General features: G+C 48.4%; 1 protein-coding gene across 1 annotated transcript in view; it reads left to right on the forward strand.

Moving 5' to 3' along the window:
• The window catches only part of agrn (agrin), a 228496-nt gene that overhangs the window by 768 nt on the left and 202002 nt on the right, over window positions 1-25726 (forward strand). The window contains 1 exon segment of the mRNA XM_042099348.1: window positions 910-1171. Within this exon segment, the coding sequence (XP_041955282.1) occupies window positions 910-1171 (262 nt within the window).

Raw genomic sequence — 25726 nt, forward strand, 5'->3', positions numbered from 1 at the left:
CTATCCATTCAAAACCGCACATACAATTCAGACAAAGGTTCCCAGCATTAGCCGACTGGAAAAATCTAAAATAAGCTGACATCATGATCCACTTGCCAGTGGATGACTTAGGTTTTAGTTCAAGGCATGCCATGTAGCTCATACTGATTCCAAGCGACGATTGCATGGTTGATAATGTCACCTACTTTGGGTGTTGTATTTCGTCTGAAATGGCGATATCCACTTTGCTTGATTGGATAGCCTGCATGTGGCAAAAAAACGGCATGTTTTCAGTGTAACAAATTGCAATGTAACTTTCCGCTTTATTAACTTATGAGTATCGTCAAAGCATAACATAAATACATAAATTTAAAATCTTGGAGATGCTTGCACTTGTTGATAACCACACGAGAGATAGGAAGTGACGCACAGAATTGTCAATAAATTGCCTCCGAATCGGACACTGTCCTGTTATGTCACGATCTACTCCATGGCAAAGGAGCCAGTACTAAATGGTCTCCATTGTTTTTTATTTTATTTAATTGAACAGTTTACTGCCTTGCATCGTATTTCTGGACTGCCATGCGCAGTTTTCATTTGATATTCTAACATATTAGTAATTATTAGTAATATATCTCACAGCTATTTCCCAGTCGCACTGCATCAGATGCAGACAGCATTACATATGAAAAGCCAATGTAGCTTTTTGATTGTACATCTGGTCATAAGATGTTGAATAATGATGACATTCATAAGCTGTGCACAGTTCCAAAGATCATATCAAGATCAGATGTGCTTGTCTATTTTTCCCCCTTCAGTAGACTAACATGACTCAGTGATTCAATTGGGCATGACATAAAGCTATTATATGATAAACAATATCCCAACCTTCTTTCTACCACCTTCTCTCTGTTTGACTGCCATGCCCAGGTGAGGGTCTGGCGTTACCTGAAAGGCAAAACGATGGTCAATGGGGAGGTCCTGCTGGATGGTGGCAACAAGGTGATGATTGGTGGTTTCGGGGACCCTGGCATCTGTGACAACCGGGTCTCCACAGGCGACACCCGTATTTTCTTCGTCAACCTGGCACCCGAGTACATGTGGCCTGCTCACAAGAATGAGTTGATGCTGAACTCCAGCCTGATGCGGATAACCCTGCGCAACCTGGAGGAAGTGGAGAATTACGTGGAAGGTATGTGATTATTGTAAACTCTCATGTTAAGTTGACACTCTCCTCTTTAGCCACGCCATGGCTGGCAAAAAAGTCAAATCAAGAACACAGCTCACTTTACGACATGTTTGGTCTAACTAAAAGTTATTCACAGATGGATGCATGCAACAGATTCAATGGATCAAAATCTTACAAAAATGATGAGTGTTTGTGATCATCATGAATAATTTATATGATACTGTGACTGTTACATGGCCATCTGGTGTTTTTTGATAAACGAAATAACTTTTTCGGGGTTGACCTGAGTCATTACATCTATTACTGCTGCATTATTACTACCGTAATTTCCCAACATTTAAGTCTTTACATTGATTTTGCAAAATTTCTTCAGCTATGAGGTTATTACATGGGGCAGTTAATATGGTATTAATATGGTTTCGTTTTTTTTAACTTGCATAAAACACTGTCCTGCGGTTTATACACAATGCGGCTAATACACAGGAAATTACTGTACTAGAATGGTTGTATGTGCGTTAGAGAAGGTGGTTGCTTGCTGATTCACTAGCTGACAGCCATGCTCTCCAGGCAAAGTGACCGACTTGGGAAGGTTTCAGGCCCTGAGGGGGTATGGTTTTATGAAGTTAAGAGGAGAGCTCCTAAAATCTTAACACATAACCTCCAGCTCAAAGCCTTTTACTGCTATCAGAGTCTCCCACAGTCTGCCACATTTGCCCCTTGTTCTCACCTTTTAAAAGGCAAAGTGTTAGTGCAGTAAAAAAAAGGCCCAGCCAGTACACTTCTAAATTTATCCACGCCGGGGCTGCCGAGGCAGAGAGGCAGCAGGAGGAAATGGACATTAAGACAGAATGAATAAATTAGGCTGGTCCACACTCAGAAATATGCCAGCTTAAAAATAGTTTTTTTGTGCGAGTGGCTTCCTGAGTTTGGGTGGGATTGGACAAGCAATCTATTTAAACCAGCTGCAGTCCCAGATTCCCGACAGTGTTTAGGAGTAACAACGGACAAATAAATAAAGACAGAGAAAAATAAAGAAAATGGTAAGGCAGAAACTCTGGGGCATGAAAGCTTGCTTGAATGGCTAGCTTAAAGGAGATTCCTCGTAACGAGTCAGGACACTGTAGCGGCCACACCAATCCTAGATATGCCATAACATCTGCTGTGGGCAAGACTGATTCTCCGAGCCCTTGTACCAGCCAGACTGAGTGTGCTCACTGCGGCTCAGCTCCTGCTCGCTCTCTTAACAATGCTGGCAGCCATTCAAAGTTCGAGTCTACCACACATACTGTAAGCCGGCATGGAAACCAGAGACAGGCGAAATTTAGAGCATGAAGTTCTCTCTCTCTTTCTCTCTCTCTCTCTCTCTCTCTCTCTGTCTTCCACTGTGAGACAGTGGACCAATCAAAGCTGCCGAGGGCCCCAGCTCTCAGCAGCACAGGTTCATTGTTCTGTCCTCTGGCTTGGCAGGTGATTCCAATAGCCCGGCTTGTTTGCAGTGTTTAGTAGAATTTGGCACAAACATAAAAATTCCTCTGCTTGTCTGTCCAGGCACGAAACAGTATTTGGCTTGCAGTTTTTATGCTCTCTTTCTCCTTAAGTTATCCCCAGTTTTTTCCCTTGCTCTTGCTCTGGAGTGAGGACTTTCTTGGCTCAGTCAAACACTGCTTCGGGTATATTCTCTTGTTGTGGTTTGCTTCAGTTTGAAGTGGTTCGTTTAAGAAGCAATTCAGCGGAGTGCCATATTTCACAGGAGCATATAAAAGGCTAAGTGCTATGCCCCGGAAAACAAATGCTGTTGTTATCACCTAGGATAACATACCCTGTTAAATGAATTGCACTCTCTTCACTCTACTGTTGTCACCCTCAGATTTGTCTCTACCAGAAAGACATTATGTAAATGTAATGTTTAAATGGTAACAAATGTCTCACAGTGGATCAGATGAATACCCTGAGGTAAATATACATGCTTTTAGCTCTTTCTAAAATCGGTGCATTTTTATCAGGCTCATTCTTTAGCTCGTTTACTTTTGCTCATAGTGAATTAGGTGTCATGCCATAATTAGGCTATATATCACTCCAAAGAATAAACATACTTTAATGTAGTGCCATTTAAAAAAAAATCTAACCTTGGGTTGTATCCAGGTCCTGTACAAATGGCATGAATGAGATAGGCAGTCTATGGGGGATAGTTCAGCAAGAACAAGACTGTACCTGTCAGGGAGAACAATGTATCCTCTTCTCTCTCCTCACCTCTGACAGGTAGATAGCGAGGAAAATTTCAGGGATTCTTTTGGAAAGGTCAGGAGCGGCGCTGTCAAAAACCCTTTGCCAAAAGGCAGGAAAAAAAGAGCTTTGTGTTTTCATTGTCACCACTAATGATGAGATTGGGAGGGGTTTTGAGACACAGGCGTGTGTGTCTGTGTCAGAGAGAGAGAGAGAGAGAGAGAGAAAGAGAGAGAGAGAAAGAGAGGGAGAGAAAAAATTCCTGGTGCAGGTGTGGGCTGGAATGCTGAGGATGTTTTGCTTGGCACTTTGTGCCTGGAGAGAGCGTGGCCAAGGCACAGAAGAGACACCTCCAGGCATCGCATTCTCACCGGCCTCTACCACAGGCCCACAGTGCCACAGGCCCCAGGCCAGCTCCTTACGTGCAATCACTTAGCTAATGCTTTCATCTCCTAAAGTGCTGTAGCCCCAAGGCCTATTTACTCGGCCCTCAGTAAATACGCTCAGTAAAAAGTGTCCTCATTTTCACCTCCTTCCCAGAACGAGCCAGTTGGTTTTCCATCAGTTACCTGGTGTTTGCTTTGTCTGTTTTGACTGCCAAAGCGCACACAAGGACTTCATAAATCAATGAAAGGATGAGTGATTATTGCTAGATCCCCCTGCCAAGGAGAGATTTGGATTTCAACTTAAAAGTCAAACCAAATGTTTGCTTGTTTGGCAAAGTTGGCAAGTGAAGACTTGTTGTGCCATTCCTGTTGTTGGTGGCTATGTTTGCAGAACAGAATCAACCAAACTATTGTCAGATTACACCTCAGCTTGTAGATCTGTTAAACAAGGGGGTTTTGATATTAGTGTGAAGTACCCTAGGACAAAAATTGCGATGCAGTTGCAGTAACACAGAACCAAGTGGATAAGAATGTATATTGTCACTACAGGCTTTTGTTTCCTGTGGTAATGAATGCTAATGTTAATGTTTATGCATGCCTGTAACAGAGGGAAGAGGAGTAGAGAAGTTGGGGGAGAGTGAATGAATGCATGTTCGTATGAAACAGAGAGAGAGAGAAAGAGAGAGAGGGAGAGAGAGAGAGAGAGAGAGAGAGGGAGAGAGAGAGAGCGAGAGAAGCCCATCCCTTGATGGAGAGGTGTTGAATGTCTGGGTAGATGCTATCGCACCCATTTTTTATCAGCTGCTTTTTGTTTTTTCAACTCCACTTAGTGCCAGCACAGTCTTCCCATCCCCTGCTCTGTCACCGCAGGCTAACAAAGGCGGTTTTATTTTGCTCTTCAGCATCATTGTGCACACTCCTCTGCCATGTTTTGAGATCTCTCCATCCCTTTCTCTTCACCCACCCAACTCTCCCCCCCCCCTTTCCATCTCTCTCTCGCTCATGTGTGTGTGTGTGTGTGTGTGAGGGATGGGGCCCGTCTCAGGCTCTGCCCATCGTGTCGAAGGCCATTAGCTTAGTGGAGGCCTCTAGGGCTCTCTGGCTGTCAGCAGGTGGTCCTGGGTAATGATGAGCATGCAGGCTGTCCTGTGGAATGCTCCGCGTGTTTGAGCCCGGGGTGTCCCCCAGTGGGGCTCCGGCAGACCGCACTGTGCCGGGCCTCGGCCTTCTGGGAGCATGCGGCTTTGTTCCAACTGTTTGTGCAGGGAGGAGGCTGACCTCGCAGGATTGGGATTTCACTACACATAGACACACACACACACACACACACACACACACACACACACACACACACACACACACACACATACACAGGCTGGCACATAGATATACAGTATGCACACACATGCTCACATACACACACACACACACACACACACACACACACACACACACACCTACACGCATACTCGGTATATACATACAGAGAGTCAGTCAGACACTCTCTCTCACTCTCACACACACACACACACAAACAGACAAACACACACACATACACACAAAAAGACACATAGCAGACACCATATACTTACAGAGAGTCAGGCTGACACACACACACACACACACACACACACACACACACACACACACACGCACACACACACACGCACAAACACACACATACACTAACAAAGACTGACATCCAGGCCTGGATCTGGTTCCTGACTAAGAAGGTAATGATTAATAGATAAGGCGTAATGGAAAGGGGAACCGGGTTTCCTCTCCTCCATGTTTCCTTCTCTTTTGAATAGAATTGATTTCTCAATAGAGCCTCCATGAGAATCATGTCAATGGGGACTTCTCACAGACACAGAGTTTTATTAAATGTATTATTCTAACCTGATCCAGCCTTTGGCCCGGGGATTTCAGAGAGCGTTTCACGCAATGTCTAAAATTGCTCACTTGATGAAAATGAAAATGCAAAGCTTCAGGCATTGGCTCATGAGCCGCACGCAAAGCCCTGATGAAAAAGGTGGTGGTGTCGTCGCCACATGTCAGCAGGCTTGCTGTTGTCTTTGTCTTTGTATTCCTCCTCTTCGTCTTCTTCAGGACTAGCACTAGCCAGACCTCTACATGTGTGGGTGTTCTGGCCCACCAGAAGGAACAGATTAAGGGCTGTTACAGACTACTCTCACATGTGTTGTTTAACAGCGCTCGTATATCCACGTCTATTTTACATGGGCCTGTTCGATGGGGAGGACAGTTTTCATAACAACCAGCAAACACAGTCCAGAAAACACTCCTGGTGCTCCACTCATAGTTTTCAATGTGACCGTGGGGTTCGTGTCGGTATTACATCTCGTAACGCACAAATGCCTCTTTGTGCGTGGAGCCACGGGGGGCCAGTAATCCCCACTGGCGAACCCTCAGGCCCTTGGCATCTCTCGAGAGGGTTTTATGAGGTTGGTGCCTGCTGAAGTGCTTGAGGTGGAGTGTGGGGGGGGTGTGGGGGCGGGTAGGGGGCTGAGGGCACTGGCAGCAAGTGGATCTGGAGGCGGTAGAGGACTAGGGCTTTCGTGGAGAGGAGATGATTGGAATTCGGGAAGCTAGTGGTGGGGAAAAGAGGTGGACAAATGGCTATGTAGCTGGCTGTGTAAGAGGTGTACCTGGATGCCAGCTATCTCTACCTAGTCTCTGTTTAAAAAAGATGAAAGAGGGACACCTGCTTGGAATGCTGATGAAGGCTTTACTGACAAAGCCTTGACATACCAAGAAGCAGTAAGAGACTTTGACTTTCTCTGTCTCTTTCACTTCACACGTGATAAGTGCTGTCCCAAAAGGAACATCTCCACTGGTGGGAAAGTTGATTCATTACTTGGTAAAAATCATCTGATCACACATCTGATCTGTCTCCCTTGTGAGAAGGGCTGCTCGTCTACAATGGCTTTATTGCATAACAAGATAGAGGCTGAGGAGCCCATCTCTATTTTTAAATATTGTTATTGATAGAGGACTCATTAGAGGAGTTGTTGACGCTCCTCCTTTCCAGTGTACCGCCAGTTGGGAGAGTTGTTGGTCATGATATGCCCCTCGTTCAGAGATTTAGTGGTGAGCAGTGTAATGAGAGAGTTAACTTCTGGAAGACTTTATGTTTGCTTTGCTGCTTAAGCCTGACTTCCTGGGAAATACCCAACCTCTGCACTGCACCTGAGTTAGGCATTATCCCTCTATACGCAGAGCCTTGAATTCAGCTGCTGCTGAAGTAAAAGACATAAAAAAGAAAGAGAAAGAAAGAGACAGAAAGGAGAGGGAGAGAGACAGAGAGAGGTGTGAGATTCTTTCAAAGACACGATTAAACTCTTGTTTTCAGAGAGGAAATACAGATTTGGCCGCCGTGCTCTCCGGGCTTGGAGGAGTAGTGAACTGGAAAACCTCTCGGATTCCAGACACAAAGGGGCGAGCGGAGACGGGAAAGTGCAGGGCTTTGTGGGAGACGCGTTCCTTGAGATCCGTGACAGCATTCCAGCCCGGATCTGGTGTGAAAGGGTGCACAGCTGTCGTGGTCAGCGCAGCTAATCACCAGCCTTGCCAGTCCCAAGGTCACCGGCTTTGCCTCCAGCCTCTCAGTGGGAGGGCAGTAAATCTGTGATTCAGGGTTTGGTCACATCCCTTACTGATAGGTATCGGCCGGCCCTGTGAGTAACATCCTTTGGATTAGACAGAAGTGTTTCCTCATAACTTGCGAGTTGAATGACAGATAAAGAAGGTGTGCTTCTAGTTTTAGTCACAGAAAAATGAAGAAAATTCAAGAGTGTGTTTGAAGGAGGGCTACAAATGGTGTGTCTCTAATGGATAAGGGAGGGCGATTGTTGTTTTGCATTTGGGCGTTGAATTCTGTGTCAGGGACCAGGGAAGTTGATGTTTTGCTTGAGTGCTGTAGAAAGCAGGACTGTAATTAAATGGCCGCGGGGGGAGGCATTTGGGAACGGTCTGGGAAGCCTCCGTCAGACAGATGAAAGGCAGGCGGCCGTCACGGATGAGAACCGCTTCCTTTTATGCCAGTAACGGTGTGTCCTCATACTGATCTGAGGTTGTGGTTGCCTGTTGACAGACCGGACCTGTGTATCTGTGTGTGTGTGTGTGTGTGTGTGTGTGTGTGTGTGTGTGTGTGTGTGTGTGTGTGTGTAATGGTTAGGCTATGTGGGGGATGTGTAATACAATCTTGTCAAAAATAATGAATATCCTCACACGCCCAAGCTATTTCTCAGTTCAGTAAGCGCATCTATTTATGAAGAACAACAAACATGACAAAGCACAATGAAAATGAATGTCTGCTCTTTTTGACTACAAACACATTACAAGGAAAGGGGTAGAACAACAGTGCATGAGGAATGAGGTGGTTGCACAAGGGGCTGGTCTGGACGTATCTCGCAGAAAACAAACTGGCCTCTGGTCAAAAGTTTACCCAGGGATATACAATGCATTTTTACTCTGTTTGCTCAGTTAACAAGACCCTGGTGTGTGGGGAGTGGAGAGTTTGTGTGGGCTCTCTCTCTCTCTGGCTGTAGCAGCAGCAGCAAACCACTACCCAGGGTGCCGAGGAGAGCAGGAGGACAGGAGAATGGTAATGAAGTCATTCAGATTTCATTCATTCCTCACATGCTGAGAAGAAGCCAGTTACAGATTAAATCACAGCGCAAAGGGGTGTGCACTTGCTATTGGTAAATATTTAAACAAGGGCCTACTGTGTAAGGTTCTTGTTCCTGTCTCTTTGTGTGTGTATGTGTGTGTGTGTGTGTGTGTGTGTGTGTGTGTGTGTGTGTTTCTATGTATGTGTGACTAATTGACCAGGTCAGGCACCTGCCAGTTCAAGGTCACAGTGAACTCTTGCATGCATGCTGTCTCCATGGCTACACATGCTCCCAGCCCATGCAATGTGTAGTCTGATAGGGAGATGATTGCCACCATGACAGCCGGCTTGCTCCGAGCCCCCCCCCCCCCCCCCCCCCCCCCTGACAGATGTGGAATTCAGTGAGCCACATGTGGCGGTCGACTGAGCCTCTTATCAGCCCACTGTGAGCTTCTCCAGACTTGCCTCTATCTCCAGGATGTTGATGCTGCTGTTTGCTCATGGGGGGTGTGTGTGTGATGGAGGGTATCCTCAGAGACACTCATGGAAAGATCCGGGACCCCACTTCCCGCGCTCTTCCCCTCTCTCTTCTTCATCTGTCTTGTCTCTGTCGCTTCCGCCACGCTCCCTGTGACCACGGTGCGGGGAGTGACCCATGTGACCTGCCGGTGGCTGCGTGGGCTGCATGGCGGCTGCTGCAGAGGAGCTCTGTGTTTGGTCCAGCCAGGGGCTCAGAGAGGTTAAGATGCTCTCCTCTGCCTCTTTCCCACACTCCCTACGCAGTGTCTGTCTATGTGTGTGTGTGTGTATGTGTGTGTCTGTGTGTCTCTCTGTGTGTGTGTGTGTGTGTGTGTGTGTGTTGTGCCATGTTGTGAGGCCGGGGCTGCTGCGCATACCTGTAATTATAGAGGAATCCGGAGCAGTAAACCTGCCAGTGTAATAACCACCAGGTGCACCCCCAAGTCTCCGTCAAGCACAAAAGAGGCCTGACCTAGTTTTTTTCCCTACCTCTTCAGTTTCTCAATTAACTTTTGTGACAGGCCTGGTATTATGCTTGGGCATGGCCTTTAGAATAAAGCTGTAATCCATAATGTGGGGTTTGCCTGCATCTCTCTGGGCCCGTATCTACAGCTTTTGGAATTTGGCTCGAGTCGGGTTAATAAAAGGAGGAGTCTGAGGGGGGTTTAAGAGTGGGGCGTTTGGCGGCGTCCTATCTGGACGGGGACGCGGGCTGTTGAGGTCGCCTGTGGTTATGCACAGGCTCCTGTGCGGCCGAGGAATGTGCCACTCCTCTCCTCTTCTATCCTCTCCATAATCTCTTCTTTCCTCTCCTCTGCTTTCCTCTGCTCTCCTCTCTTCTCCAAGAGGTTTGCCCCTTGAGCTGTGAGATCTGCCTGGCTCGAATGAAGTCAGCCAGGGTTCCTGTTATTTTAGTTAACAATGGCAAGAAAGTCATGGCTCTCCGAGGCAAACAGAGATATAGGTATCGCTGTGACCACCCCCCAATAACACAGATATTGTTACACATCCACACACACACACACACTCTCATAGTTTTACATGTGCATGAACTACAGTGTGAAGACATATCTGTGTAGTCTTTCGCGTGACGGGGTTGATTTGAACTACACACACGTAAACAGATAACTACTGTGGTTATCTCCTGCTATCTCCTCTCTTAATCCCCTCTGTCGCTGTCTGTCTCTGCTTTTCTCCCCATCACACACTCGGCATGCTCACACAGATACGCAAAAGCCTTTCCCATAGCTTCTCTGTATGCACAGACCTGCGAAATGAACCTTGCGCTCTTGTGACCAGAGAGCTGCCATTTTTCCGCTTTAGTGGCCAGGAAGGACATCACTGCTCCACTGATTACGCGTCTGAAGGAGGGGAACTGTGGTCAGTTACTGGTGTAGTTAAACTTAGAAGCCGGCCTTTGAACCCCACCCATGCTTGCTGAGTGCTTTCAGGCGTGTTGCTCAGGCTGCGCTGGAGTATTGTTAAAGTATAAGTATAAGTATATATACTTTTTTGATCCCGTGAGGGAAATTCGGTCTCTGCATTTAACCCAATCGGTGAATTAGTGAAACACAAACAGCACACAGTGAACACACAGTGAGGTGAAGCACACACTAATCCCGGCGCAGTGAGCTGCCTGCTACAACGGCGGCACTCGGGGAGCAGTGAGGGGTTAGGTGCCTTGCTCAAGGGCACTTCAGCCGCGGCCCACTGGTCGGGGCTCGAACCGGCAACCCTCCGGTTACAAGTCCAGAGTGCTAACCAGTGGGCCACGGCTGCCCCATAAGTGGCCCACGGCTGCCCCATTGTTGTCTGTCTGTTCAGAAATGCCTATTAGTGTCTTTGGATGTTAGGTGTACACTTAATTTGAGGGTGTTTCAGAATGCCATTTCCCAAACCACACCGGCGTTTGATACAGCTCTTAGGTGCAATACAGTACAAGACCGGCTGTCTCAGTCAGTCCACAGCCTCTGTGGGCAGTAGAGTAAGTGATAAGACCTGGAGGACAAGGCCATCTTTTTCTCTCGTTCTCTCTCTCTCTCTATCTCTCTCTCTCACACACACACACACACACACACACACACACACACACACACCCTCGCCCTGTCTTCTCTGTCTGTGTGCTTATGTATTTTATTATCCATGCTGGGATGAAGTCATGGAGTTATTGCGGGGGCAGTTAGGGAGGAGATGTTGGGTTGTCCTCACTCACTCTCACAAGGTTGTGAAGTTCTAGAGTCCTCAGACCATGTCTGCGATGTTCCACCTCTCCTCGCTTTACAGTTGCGTGTGTTTTCTTGGCCTACTTCACGTGTGCTACGTCTGCCCAGCTGTGCAGGAAACCCTCCTCCCCTCCCCCCATCCCCTCCCCACCCCCCACACCCTTGCATAAAGGGCCTCCCTTCATCTCTTTATCAGAGGGAACGGAAGAGTACAAGAGGATAGGGCTCAGACTGTCATTGTTTATAAATGCTCGCAGACACCCAGGCTAAGATTTATTGTTGTAGACGTAAGCCGACTTGAACAATTAACGACGGACAATGCCTGCCGTTGTCTCCCGCATCGCTCCTGTGCCGTTTCCTTGTGGGTTATCGCTGTGATGCGAGGGCCAGCGCATCGGAAAGGCTGATTCAGATTTCAGCTGCGAGCAGGCTCCCAGTCATGTAACTGGGGCGGCGGCACTCCCGGAGCCATTCGCCTGAAGGGATGGCTGGCATCAAAGAGCACTGCCAGGGGCCTAACAGTCCCACTGTGAGCCCTGCATCTTAAGTCAGTGGCACTGGGATATAAAAGACAGATCCAACCCAGAACGACTGTCTCAGCTCTTTTGTTTAAAGTAAAGGAATCACTCAGTGATTGGGCTTCTTCTAAACAGTCAAAGGGATGTGCTTGGTTGGATTAGTGATTTTCTTGGGGAGGCAGTAATACCTGGAGAAGGGAGTGGAAAATATTGCGGTGGAGCTGGAGAAGGAGTGCGATAGAGAGAGTGGTGAAAGGAGAGAGCGAGAGATCAACATCGATTTTCTTCACCTCAGGCTTTATTATTCAGGACTTACTCATACTGCACTTGAAGAGTGAGGAAGGAAAAAAAGCAGCCATTACGAAAATGTTGCCCTGCAACAAGGGACAAGTTCTAACACAAGCGAATAGGTCTGAGTCGATTGTAGAAAAATGTCATCTCATATCTTTTCCCCTGGCATTTTACAAATATTTGTTGAGTGTAGCGAATGTGGCACTGGTGTTTGACCTTTCACATAAACCCCCTGTCTGACTTTTGGAGGAAATCTTCTCCAGACTCTTCCCTCCATCGAAGATGACTCCCCAGAGCCCAACCGCTGTCAGTTCAGTAAGAGCATTGGCCATGGGTGCATAGCTAATGTTTAAGCGCAGCTTCCCCACGACACATTCTCCGCACCTCTGTGAAGGCCCTGGGACTGGACTTTACACGCCACTGCCCTTCTAATCCAGAGATGAGCGGGAATCCTTTCAAAGTTCCTGTGGAATCCCCCCCCCCCCCCACCACCACCACCACCCCTCAGTTCCTCCCTGTTTCGAGAGTTCAATAGCACGCGGGTCAGTTAGGTGCAGGCGTGCCTTATCTGCTCGCATAGCCGACAGCCCGATAAATCAGTCATGCCTCCTCCGCGCTGCATCAGGTCAATCTACCCCCGTGAACGGCCCACCTGGGGCAGATCCGTGCGGGTCAGGTCACGGGCAGGTGCCTGCGTGCTCCCTCGTCCACACACTCCTGCTTCCCAAAATGGCAAGTGCTGCGGAGTGGAGGGAAACGACCCCCCCCCCAGCCCCCCCCCCCCCCAACTGCTGTTCCCCAGGCTTTTGGAGGAGGGTTATGCAATGTTTGATTTAGCCAGGGTTGAATAGAGCTGCTTGGATGGGAACAGTGGAAACATGGCTTAATTTGGAAGCCAAAGGGGATTTTTCATATATTTATTCTTGCTGGAAAAGCTCTGTTGTGCTTTGATGGATTATTGTAAATGTCTAGCTGCTTTCTGTGGCGCGGGGACACGGCGAGGCATGTCGAGACGTGAACACTTGACAGCTGCCTGAGCTCAGTCTCGTATGTTACATGGGAGTGTTGAGTTGATGAACTGCACCAACCTCTCAACCTGCTATAGGTCATACAAGCACTTTAGGGGACCCTGCCATCTGTGTTTCTCCCTGCCATCCTATTCTTTCTTTCTCTCTCTTTCTCCTTCTCTCTCTCTCTCTCTCTCTCTCTTTCGTTGTTTCTATTCTATTCTCAGGCTTCTTTTGCTTTGTTTTTTTTTGTTTGGAGGGTGGCAGCAGGAATGTGCTCAGCTCCTGGTTTACAATGTGAGACAGATGACCTGGCTGGGGGACTGCAGGGTGACCCTTCTAGGAAAGGGGGAAGGGGGAGGGGGCGTCCGAGCAGGAGGACCCACCATTCAGTTCTCAGGACCCCAGCCCCAGAGCCCAGCCCTTGGTGGAGGGAAGAGGCAAGCTGTGGGTCACGGAGACTAACTCAGCTCCCTTTTCCTAAGGCAGTGGCTGGAGCTCCACATCAAGCCTCTTTAGTCATCAAAGATTTCTCTGATCATCAAAGCCCTCTTCCTCTCCTTACCTTTGGCTATGGCCGCGTGTCAACATGAAAGCGATTTGCTTTGTGATACGCACACAAACCTCCTTGGAAACATAACGGCACAAAGAAGCAGTTGAAATATTAATAAATGCTGATGCTCAAGCAATTTGGTGTCTTTTACTTGGTGGGGCTATGCTTGTGCACAGGATGGAACTTGTTGAAATGGTAAAAAGAGTAGCCTTTGTGGAATGTTTCTGTTTCTGTATTAGTAGAGGCTTTTTTGAGCTTACAATATTTCTCTGTTGGTCTCTCTCTCTCTTTCTATCTCTATCTCTCTCTTTTTCTTTCTCTCCCTCTGTCTCTGCCTCTCCTCCTCTCGCTTTCACCTTCTCTGTTTAGCTCTTGCACTGTCTGTCTGTGTGGATGGCACTCACTGGCAGAATGCTGGTGGAATCTTGATCAGGGAGTATTTACATGGAGACAATGGAGTGAAGTTCAAGTGATCCCTCCTTTCTTCTCCTTCTCTGTCTCTTCCACCCTCCCTCCCTCTCTTCTCTATAATCTTCACTCACTTTTTTCCATCCTCCTTCAGTCTCCTCCCTGCTCTTGTTTTTTTTTTTTTGAGATACCCTCTTTACAGGCGGCTGTTCTCGGGGAAAGAAAAGAATAATTGACCCGGTGTGGAGCGGAGAGCGCCCCTCTACAGTAGCCCAGGCTGAAAGGGCCCAGACTTCATATCGGTGGTAGCAGGAAGGGCCCCCCACCCTCTGTGCCACACACACACACACACACACACACACACACACACACACACACACACACACACACACACTCACACACACACACACATAATGAACTCCCTCGCACCCGCCCGTTCTCTGCCTGCCACTCAAATTCTCCATTCAGGGCCCGGCCGTCCTGTTCTCCTCCATCTGTTTCCCTTCAGGCTCTTATTCAAATGAAAAATGAGGCGTCCAAAATAGGGCATCTCTTTACCCCCCCACCACACACACACACCACACACACACACACACACACACACACACACATAGACTATATCTACCAGACACCAGAGACTATCTACCAGACACTAGCCTAATGCAGGGAGGCAGTATTCTGACACCCCGAGACGATCCACATCTTGAGCGAGTGGTTTTAGACCCGCCAGAATTCTCCCAGCCCTTCAGGCAGGTGTTGTGTTTTCGATTCGCTTGCTTTACTCCCTCTGTCAGCTCACATGGAGGACCTGACATCATATCTACCCCACACAGAAGATCCCCCCTCTTACAGTCCTTTGCCCTGATGAATCTGAAAAGAGACCCTCCCCAAACAAAACTTAAGTATGTGATGTGTGTGTGTGTGTGTATTTTCTTTGTTCAGCTTGCAGGCTCTATTGTCCTGCGATAAGGGCTTCATTCCCCACTGTTGTTTAATAAAAAAGAAAAATAGATTTGGAGAAATGTGATAAGATCCTATTTGCTGTCCCAGCTGAGAGAATGGAACGTGGCGGGCGGGTGTGGGAGACTGAATGTATCTTCCAGCCACCCGCACAAAGTGACTCCTCGCAATAAGCTGCGCTCCCCCGAGAACGAGCGCTCTCTTTTAATCTAGCGCTCTCTGTCCTGTGAAATGGCGAGAATTGAAATGTTGAAATAACAGACGCTCGCTCGCTTCCCAGAGAGCTTTCGCGGCTCGCGGACCCCATCTCTCCACGGCACGCCTCTGAGTGTCATTATCCCAAACTAAATCCAACAGTCTGATTCCTTTCTTCTGGGCGGTGATTATACCCAGAGAGAGACCCTCGGCGATGAAACTCAAAGAGAGTCGAGGAAATGAAATGGCGCTCCTTGCTCTGCCTCTCCTTGACCTCAGCACAGAGTCTAGAGCCCCCCGACTGGTCCCTCTGCTGAGCTGATGTCTGGACAATGGCAGTGACAGGCACACCTAGGCCATTGCGGAGGGGGTCTTGCTCACTGGGGTGAGCCAGCGGTTACAGTGCACAGAGAAGAGAAAGGGGGAAGAAAGGGTAGATTAGTGGAGGCTTCACCCTTCACCCCCCCCCCCCCCCCCCCCTACACACACACACACACACACACACACACACACACATGGCAGCCTCAAGTTCAGCGGAGAAGGGTTGGGGGGGATTAAGGAGTGGGACCGGAGTGGCTCTGAAGAATTGGCGCATTGTTGCAGTCCTGCTCATCAAAGCGTAAAGAGCGGTCCGAGGCCGGGCGAGAGGGCCGAGAGCACAATCCTTCGCTGTTCTCCGGGCCGTGAACGCTCGCCCCTGAGTGCGCCTCCGCCGCTCGCCAGGCCAAGCTTGGCCGCAGAAGAGAGGGCATGAAGGCTACTGACAAAGTTCTCGCCCCTTTTATCTCATCAAAAAACTTGTGGAGATTTTGGTGTTTGGGAACAGATTTCACAACACACATACACGCATACAGTCAAACACATACACAAGCACACACACACACACACACACACACACACACACACACACACACACACACACACACACATGTTTTGTTTCCGGAAGCAAGGCATTGGACGGCTCCTTTTTGGCTGCCAGCGCTCCTCGGTAATGGGGTCAGTTTGATTCAGAAGACATCTCTGAGGACCCCAGAGCTGGAACATGTATCTTCCAGGAGGAGCTGCCAAATAACCCAAAGGATAATACAGAGTGGAAGAGGAGAGCTGTTCTCCCTCCACACACACAGAGACACACACAGAGGCAGAGTGCTGACTTTCTGCTGATTTTTCATGGGGATTTCCTCTTAAATAGAATGGAGTTATTGCACTGCAAATCATAGCTATTGCTTTGGCGAATTTCTGCATTCCTCTACTTGAAATCATTCCCTGCCATACCTAAGATTTGAGATTAAGATTGAGATTTTTTATGAGTACATACACAGGAAGAGTACAAAATAGATAAAGGTTATATACGTGTTTGTCTAGCTGGTAGGTTAACAATGATACACATGCCCCCACTCTTATTCCTGAATCCTACCACAAATGGTGGGCCATTTTTGCATAACTACTCCATTGTTCACTATGGCAGTGCCTTTGAACTGAGTTTAGAATAATCACATAAGCGTTTTTGGCAGTCTTTGGCTCTGCTTGGAGGCAAAGTTCAAACAGAGCGGCTATCTGACCACCGGAATCACAAAGGGGGCTTTGAGAGAAAGCATTATGATACTATACGGCCACATTTCCCCACATTAGCACAATCGTTCTGCGGATAGTTGTGTTGTGCTGCTCCCTGCCCCTATCGTCTCTATTCTCTTGCTGAGGATGTCTGGGACGTTGGTAGGAGAAGGTCAGCTAGACTAGTATACAGAGTGAGAGAGCTTGTAAATACCTCTGTACACAAACAGCGTGAGCCTTTGATGTGTGTGTGTGTGTGGGGGGGGGTGCACAGTTGCTCAATGTTTGGCATGGACACAAGCTCAGGATTGAATTGAGAGGGTGAAAAAGAAAGGGAGGTGCGAGAGAGAGAGAGAGTGTGAGAAAGAGAGAGAAAGTGAGAACATCTCAGTGCTCCCTGCCAGTGGCCTCACTCCACTGGCTGTGCTGTTTGGCTCTCTCTTGCAACTGTGGGCTCGGCATCATCTGGGAATGTCATTAATGCGCTGTCCCAAATGTCCCCTGGATTTCGTGTTTATTTTTCTCTAACGTTCGGGGGTTTGGCCAGAGCTCGGCGGTCTCGCAGACTTCACGGTGACAGCGTGAACTCATTCCTGAAGATAGATTCCCAGGTGCCGCCTCCCTCCGGCTCTGCACCAGTGGGCTCCTTCCTCGCAACAGTGTAACCTGAGCCTGCAGCAAGGTTGGGTGCATCGATGGCACTGTTTTTTTATTTACAGTGCAGCAAAATTGATCCCAAGGTGAAATTTGGCCAAATGTCAGCAGCAGTACAATGAGGTCTTTTCAGAGAGGGGGTCCTTGCTTAGTTGGCAGCTCTGATGACCAACCAACCGAACACTAGCCTACATCCAAACCTGCATTGGCTCAGCAGTTTGCTATAGAGTGGAGAATTCGCTGAGGTCTCGAGCAGCAGACGGCATGGTGGTTGTGGTGCTTACACTCATTTTCTGGGTGGATTTGGGTTGAAATCAGTGGTGCCGGAGCCGATACCCAGCCATTATTCCTCGAGCTTTTATTGCGTCTTAGTGTTATTGCAGCTGTCCCTGGCGATGTGTCCAAGTGGTGTCGCCTTTCTCAACGTGGCTCACCACCGTGATGCAGTGGTAGAATTGCTCACTAACTGTGGTCCCAGACATGATTTTCTGTATGAGTTATATTGTTAAAACTCGGTGTGAGCTATGGGCGGTTTTCCACGGCACGCCAATGTGTCTGTTTGACACCTGTTTTCCGAGGACTCTGAGGTGTTTTGTGGAGGCGCTTGTCCCATAAACGTTTTCTGCTGTTTATTTTTGCCTCCGGCAGTGTTTTCACACAAGGCCCCCTGCCGGGGTGGGGGGGGGGGGGTGGTTGGCGGTCACAAGCCCCCAAATTAAGTGACACCCCTTCTCCTTTTACTGCAGGCTGCGGGGGTGGGGAGGGACCAGAAGATGGGGTGATTTGGGGGCAAATGAGGCCTTTTTAACGCTCAGTTAGCCAGTGGTGTTTTTACCCTCCTTTATTTCTTCTCTCATTTGGTCGTTGGCTTTTTTCCCTAATGGACACGTTGGCGTGTCAAGGTGCTCCATCTAGACCACATTAAGTGTAATCTTCTCTGATGGTGCTCATTTCCTCTCTGTTAATCCTGGAGCGCAAAACGCAACAGCAGAGGCAGAGGCAGCTGAAGTGCTACTCCCGGCGGTTCTGTGCCGGAGCTCTTTAAGAATTCATCAGCCTGTTGGACTTTTTAGAACGTCTCAAAAGACGGGCGCTACTCTCTGAATAATGACAGGGATTTAATAGGGGTTTTTACTTTCTGCCAACTCTTGCCACATAGTAGTACTTTATTTCTGTTTAGTATGTTCGAAAGATAAAGTTGAAAGAGTTGAGGCTGAGGTGAAATGGAGAAACGGCGAGGACGAGAGGTGAGAGGAGTGTAGAGGCTAAGATCGTGAGCCAGAGTGAGCCAAGAGGTATCTTTGAAATCTGCTCATCTGTTTATCAGGGGAGAAGGGGGGGATCTTCAAAGCAGCCGATGTATGTCTGTGAGTCAATGCTGCAGATATGTACACAAAGACCAAACTTCAGTCGGGCAGCCGGGAGACGGATGGGCTGTGAGACGAGGCCATTTAGAGACTGCGGATCCATCGGCCGTCACAGCTTGACGGATTGGCCCGCAGTGCCCCCCACCCCCCACTCTTACTGTCACTTCCTGCTGCATAAAAAGCTTTTTTTCAGGGGCCTCGCTCAAAGGGCTGCCATGACAGTGACTCTGATGTGAGTGGCCTTATCAGATGCAAGTTTTCTATAATCAGATTATGGTGACATCCGTGGGACAAAAAGAACATTACCACAACAAAAAAAAATGCTGCTTCCAGGATCCTGGCAGCACCCTATAGGGAAGGATAATATGATTTCTTTAAGTGCCCGTGAAAGGGCAAAAAAAAGCCTAGTTACCCCAAGACATCCATATTCCCATATGCATCAAGACTCCGCATACTGTCTTGTTTCCATGACGTAGCCAAGGATCTGAGTAATGATGCCCAATTTCGACCCGCCTCACATTAGCATGCAAGCATGGCTCCCGCCAGCTAAGTGGTACCTGCTCGCTTGCTCGCTCGCCCGCCGAGGACTTGGCACTTAAATAATGAGATGCCCGCAGCTGACAAGGGCAGTTGACTGCTGAAATGCAGGAGCTGGGGAGAGGGCGAGTCGAGAAAACTGGGGATGGGTCCAAGTTAGCAATAAGCGCGTCCCCGTCCCGTCAGCAGCCTCCCCTAATGGAATCACTCAAGAGCCATGAATATGGGAGCCTGGCCCTGCCAAAGCACCAGCCAGCACTAAGCGGCCTGTTTTGAAGGTCATGCTGAATTTATTCAGCCAGTTATATGTCTCATTTAAAACTGTCTGGTTTTAAGGAAACTGCGACTGGGACTTGAAAGGAATCGTCTGGAGATCGTGACACATTGCTGGGCATTTGGATCTTTTTGAAGTCGTTTAGGTGACTGTTTATTTTTCATTCACTCTCTGTCTCTCTCCCTCTCCCACTTTCTCATTTGTCTTCCATTCATTGCCACCAAGGTATATCAGGCCTGTAACATGAGGGCCATCCTTTAATCATTGTCTGGCTGTCTAGGTGTGGCGCACGACATGTTTTGTGTATTTCTGTGTGTGTGTGGGGGAGTTATTCTTTACCTTTTTTGGCCTGGCCTCTTAGGTCACCCCTTGAAACCCCAGGCTCCACCCCAGCATTGTCCACAACCCACCATGAAAGCATAAAGCTCTTTTGAAAAGGACACCTCCTAACACCAAGTCAGACCCTGGTCATAAAGCATTTTCCTTCTTTTTTCTTCCTTCTCACTCTTTCTTTTCTTTCTCTCTTTGCCTCCCACCTCGGCTTCTTCGGGTAAATATTTAGCAGAGTGTTCCACAGGGCAGCGGAGTGCCTGCCTGGGCTGGTGTTTGCAGAGCCTGATTGTGATGTGCAACACTGAAAGTTACAATGAAACCCAAAGAATCCGTTTAGCGGAGCACTGAGGGGCTCTGTTGACTTTTGAACATATTTCAAATTCCTACCCATTCATTTTTTCTCCTCCTTTCTTGTTTTTTTCCCCCCTTCCCCGTGCGTTCACGAGCCACTGCACTCCTGGCTGTCGTGTGGTGGTACCGTTGGATGGGCTCCCTCTGTGTGTGTGTGAAAGAGAGAGAGAGAGTCTATTGGCAGGCCCACGGCAGGAGTCAGCTTCTGCTGAGAACAGGTGCCTCATTTGGAGGCAGAGGGGGCTGGAAGAGGAGGCTGGCCGAGGTAGTGGCAGCGCTAGCTTCCTCTCCCTCAATCCCAGCGAAAGATAGCTGGTGCAGAACTGTCCCGACAGAAACATCTCAGAGATAATGGCTTCTCACTGTTTCTGTGTGCCTTGCCTCTTAAGGAAGGGAACAAGGATGGAACTTGAAGAATGGCCTTGCTGAGGATGGTGGCTGGCTTTTGGCGAGGGAATTAGGACAAAGGAGCGGCTGGAACTATGTAGTGAGCAATAGTCTGTGAATGCACACATTTATAATGTGCTGCCTCGTTTTTGTAAAGGCTTGCTTTATTGAATTCAAAATTACTAGCTAAAACTTAAAACCCAGGCAGTTGCAGTGTGGAGGGAACATTGCAATGGATTGTAGACCGGTAATTTACGGTTTTTAAATTTGTCCCGTTGTGAGACCCTTAATTAGCTGACGTTAATGGCTCATTTTGTGAAAACTTCAAACACAAAAAAGCCAAAATGTGGTTAGTGGAAGGCTTTATTAAATTGGTAGCTTTGTTGCATGGCTTAGCTCTCGCATTGTGAGTTTTGGTGTGGACACAGGTGCTTCAGACAAATACAGAGAGAGAGAGAGAGCGAGAGAGAGAAGAGAAAGAGAGAAAAAAGAAAGGAGACGGAAAGAGGGAGACAAAAAAGTCAGAGAACAAAGGGAGGACATTGAAAAAGAGCATCTCTGAGTCCTGAATGAGTGGTTGTAGTGGGAGGCTTTGCAGTCCTGGGTCCCCTCCCTCCGCCACACACACACACACACACACACACACACACACACACACACACACACACACACACACACACACACACACACACACACACACACACACACCCCTCACACGTCCCTTTTCTTCTCCTACCTTTTTCCATCTGGTAGGCCACGCACAAAAGCGAACTTCTGCACTGGGAGTCAATTGTAAAGCCCCAGTGGGTGCAGATGAGTGAGGCAAACAGAGCACTGGAGACAGGGACGAGGGAGCGCCCCAACAAACAGCCAGACAACAGTGCAGCGCAGGACAATGAAACGCTACCCTCTCTACCGTAAAAACACTATGCACACACCTGCTGGGCTCTTTCTATTTACATTTGTGAGGTGTTCCAAGACGCAGTATGCGGCTGCCAGATTTTATAATCAGCCTCTGTCACCGTGACGGTAGTGTTCATGTATGTGGACGCTGGGAGTGACAACTACAAGACCGCAGCTTGGAATAGCGGGCTCCGGATTTGTTATTCTATCTCATTCCAGTGATGCTCTCTCTGTGTCTGTGAAAACAAAAACAACAGCTGGTATGGGGTCCCGCCGCCAAAGCTGCAAGAGCTCGGAGAAACACTGTGGGGTCTAGCAAGTCAGTGGTAATTGCTATGTGGGTAGACCAGACATGGCAGAGGCCAGTGTGAGGTGGCCCCTGCTGCATGCGGGATTTGTAAACTTACCTGGCCTATTCACTTCACACGCGCATAGGTCAAGTTTGTTTATTGCCACACACAGTTGCGGTGATGAGTTGCAGACGCTTACGCGTTAGTTGGTGGTAGACAGATAATGGAGCTTTTGTACTCTCTCCTTGGCATGCATTTGTTGAAGTCAAGCCAGTGTGTCCATATCTGTGGCAGGCTGATCGATCAACCTATTACTCTGCTTGCCTCTTCATACACTTAAAGTAGCCCCTCTCTGCCAGATAAACCCAATAGCCTCTGCATATTAGGTCCCTTCTTTTCTCCTCTTGTTCTTTGGACCAGAGCTCTGTAGACGGACATGTTTGCTTAGCTTTTGGATGGCCTGAGCGTTTGAGAACAAACTTGCTTTGATAAGAGGCCAGCTGATGAGAAGGTATATCACAGAGGGGAGTGGAGGAGAAGAGAGGCGGAGTGGCGTTTTGTGTGTGTGTGTGTGTGTGTGTGTGTGTGTGTGTGTGTGGAGCAGAGGAATGACTCAGTGTGTGTGCTCTTGGGTCGGCCCCTCCTCCGTCTCCTGAGACACACGAGGTGAACTTTGACTGGGGAAACAGGCAGGGAGGAGACGGAGGCTCCGTTGTTAAAGGCCGACGGCTAATGATTTACCATGAAATGTGAGCCTGAATGAATTCAGACAGGCCTCTGCATTCATCACAGGTGCAACACGCAGTTACTCCCAAAAATACCACAAAATCCAGTGTACAAATGTACACAATACAATTACATCCCAAAGAAGCTAATCTGGTCCTGGATAGGGATCGACCGATATGTTTTTTTCAGGGCCGATACCGATATCAATTATTACCAAAACAGGAGGCCGATAACCGATATTATTTCAGTTGTCAAAAAGGGGGGTAGATAGTAGCCTAGGCTATGGTGATATGATGAAAATTTTCATTCAAAAGAAAAGCTAACTTTTCTTTCTTCTTTTGATACACAATTGTATCAACTTGCATCACAAGTGTAAATCCTGTGTATCATGTTAATCCAAGAGCTGAGTGATAGCAATTATTTTCATAGGCATACACAATGGGCTATGTGTTTGTAAGGGACCTGTCACAAAGAGGATGCTTTGCCATTGTGTGTGTGAGTGCACGAGAGAGGGAAAGGGAGAGGAAGAGGTGCATGCGTGATGGCAAGTGTTACGGTTGAATAGTTTAACAAAACAGTTTTAAAATAGTTCTTAGGCTATTTAAGCATGCAATTTGTGTCCATATGTAGGCTATAAGCTACACTTCTGTGAGCCAAAAAGGCACGTAATAGCCAGCTCAGGACACGATTTAGTTAAGGTCAGATTAAATTACGGCTGACCCTGGGTGCCTGTAGTCTTTTCTGACAGTCCTTCAAAAAGCAGCAACTAGATTTTTCGATGTTCGCTATCGCATAATTTAGGACTTGTCTACTATGTAGGCCTAAGGGATAATGTCCGCCAAGGTGTCCCGTTATTAACAATTAATTGACGAGGCGGATGCAAAGAACTCCCGACGCGCAGCACCCAAGTTTGTAGGCCAACTAGTAAATGGTAGGCTATATCACTAACATGCATCAATACTAGGCTACTTATTGATCCGGATCAAAGAGACAATAGCTTACAAAGTGGTGTTTTTGTAACTTCACTGTAGATGATTGTGACACGTTCACATTCCAACTTCAGCAATGTAAGGTAGGCCTACCTTCCTTACCTTCGAAAAATAGCTCCGTACAGCTGAAGCCCAGTCTACAATATGCCTCAGTGAGAATTCTAAACTTTCTCTGTGTTCAGTCTTCGATCCTGATTGGCTGCATTCGTGCTAACTAACAAATCAGACGGTGTAGTGGGCGGGACAATGCTCTCGACCACAGAGTAGCAAATGCAGGGAGTGAGAGACGCTTTACAGACAAAGTAGCGCGTTTCATTCTTTATCCATTTCAGTATCGGCTTATCGGTGGAAGAAATGACCGATACCAATTATTATAAAAATGCTAAATATCGGCCCTAATAATTAGCCCGGCCGATAATTGGTCGATCCCTAGTCCTGGATACATTATTCATAGTTATGCTCTCTGTATGTATGAAGCGTTCCATGTAACAGGAGCAGTTGGCGTGCCGGGTGTGTGCGTTTAGTCCTATCTAGTAAAACAGTGTTTTATGATAGCGTGTTAATTATGGAGATCCCCTGTTGCTTTCACATTCTGCTGTCCGCTGCAGTATTCCTCCTCTCACGCCCACCGACTTGGCACCGTTCCTGGGTGTTGTGCCTTTGTCTTGTCCTTCCATTTTCTCCCCCTCCGTCTTTCGTCTTTCTCCACGGGCACCAGAGGGATAAATCACCAGACTTCACGGCAGCTGTTCAAAAGTGATTACTTGAAATCGGAGTGCCCTGTTGTAAGATGGCATTCCTTTTCCTTCTCGGAGCCGTGGCGCATGTCCACTCCGGTCCATAACTGCATTGTCATGGACGACTAAGGACCCCTTCTGTCTGGGGCTTGTAATGCGCTCCTCTGGCTTCGCTCCTACGGTCAGTAATGAGCAGCAGCTGCATTGGGTTGGGCTCACCCATCAGTGGCTCTGCAGACGCACGGACCGTCCAGACCCAGACCTGAACCCGGCAGGCCAGGGTGTGATGGTTGGGTGGGCTAACGATGCACTAACAAGCCAAAGACGCCTCTAAAGGATTGACAGGATGTAGACAGAGAGAGAGAGAGAGAGAGAGAGAGAGAGAGAGAGAGAGAGAGAGAGAGAGAGAGAGAGGCTCCAAACTATTCCCGACAGAGAGACAGAAATAAAGCATGGAGAAAGGAGAAGCAAGACGACCCCACTGCCAAGCCTTTGTGCGCCTCATTCTCCCTGTCAGTCACTGTCAGGCTCGGAGGTCTAGAGGCTTCACATCTGCCTGTGCACTCAGGAGATGAACCCCTCAAACCCCTCAACTCCTCCACCCCACCCTCGCCCACCCCCAATTCCCCAGCTGGTTGTGGATCACTCGCACAGATCAAGCCAGAACTCCCAAGGGGGGGCCTGTAAAATACACCATGCTAAGTGGCCCTTACAGAGCAGGTCTTTTATCCCGGGGGCCCCAGCGCCTGTCTGAGCGTGGAGCCCACCTGTGGTACATGTGCCCGGGGGGTCTTCGGCCTGCCCCGTCCCGTCAGGCTCAAGTGCGGTGTGGGGCTTAGGCCCCTTGAGCTTGGCGGCTCTGATGTGCGTTAATGACCCTCTCGGACCCCCAGACCACCAGGGCTCATTAGTCTCTGCTGCAAAACTTCGGCCACACGCCCACACAAGGCAGCTGGCTTTTTTTTTCGAACACTCATAATGAAAGTCGCCCACCACGCCACCACACCACACCACACCACACCACACCACAACATCACATCACACCATACCACCGCTGTTTCCCAGACCTGAGCTGTCTTTTTTCCCACCGAAAACAAGCATTGTACAGCCCTCCTGGAGCGAAGGAAGTTTAACTGACTGTGAAGTTCACTGCCAAACCCCAGAGCCTTCCCCTCTTTAACCATAGTCTTACGACCACAGCCACATAACATCAGGTCCCCCAACCCACACACACACACACACACACACACACATACACACACACACACTCACTCTTTCATTCTCACTCACCCACACACTCACTTGTTCCCTCACTCACTTACACGTTCGCATTCAGACACACTCACTCACTCACTCGCTCGCTCTCACTCCTACCAGAGCATTAGGCGTTGGCAGGCTGCTCATTTGAAAGAGCTGAAGTCCGCTGCCTGAGGGAGTGGTAACCCTGGACAACGGCAACCACTGGATGCCCCGTCGAGTGCCGTTAACCTCTGTCTCTGCGGATCCTGCTTCTGACAGCTGCTGCCCACCAGCCTGCCCCCTCT

The sequence above is a fragment of the Alosa sapidissima genome, chromosome 7, assembly GCF_018492685.1.
Source record: "Alosa sapidissima isolate fAloSap1 chromosome 7, fAloSap1.pri, whole genome shotgun sequence".
NCBI classification, from domain to species: Eukaryota; Metazoa; Chordata; class Actinopteri; order Clupeiformes; family Clupeidae; genus Alosa; species Alosa sapidissima.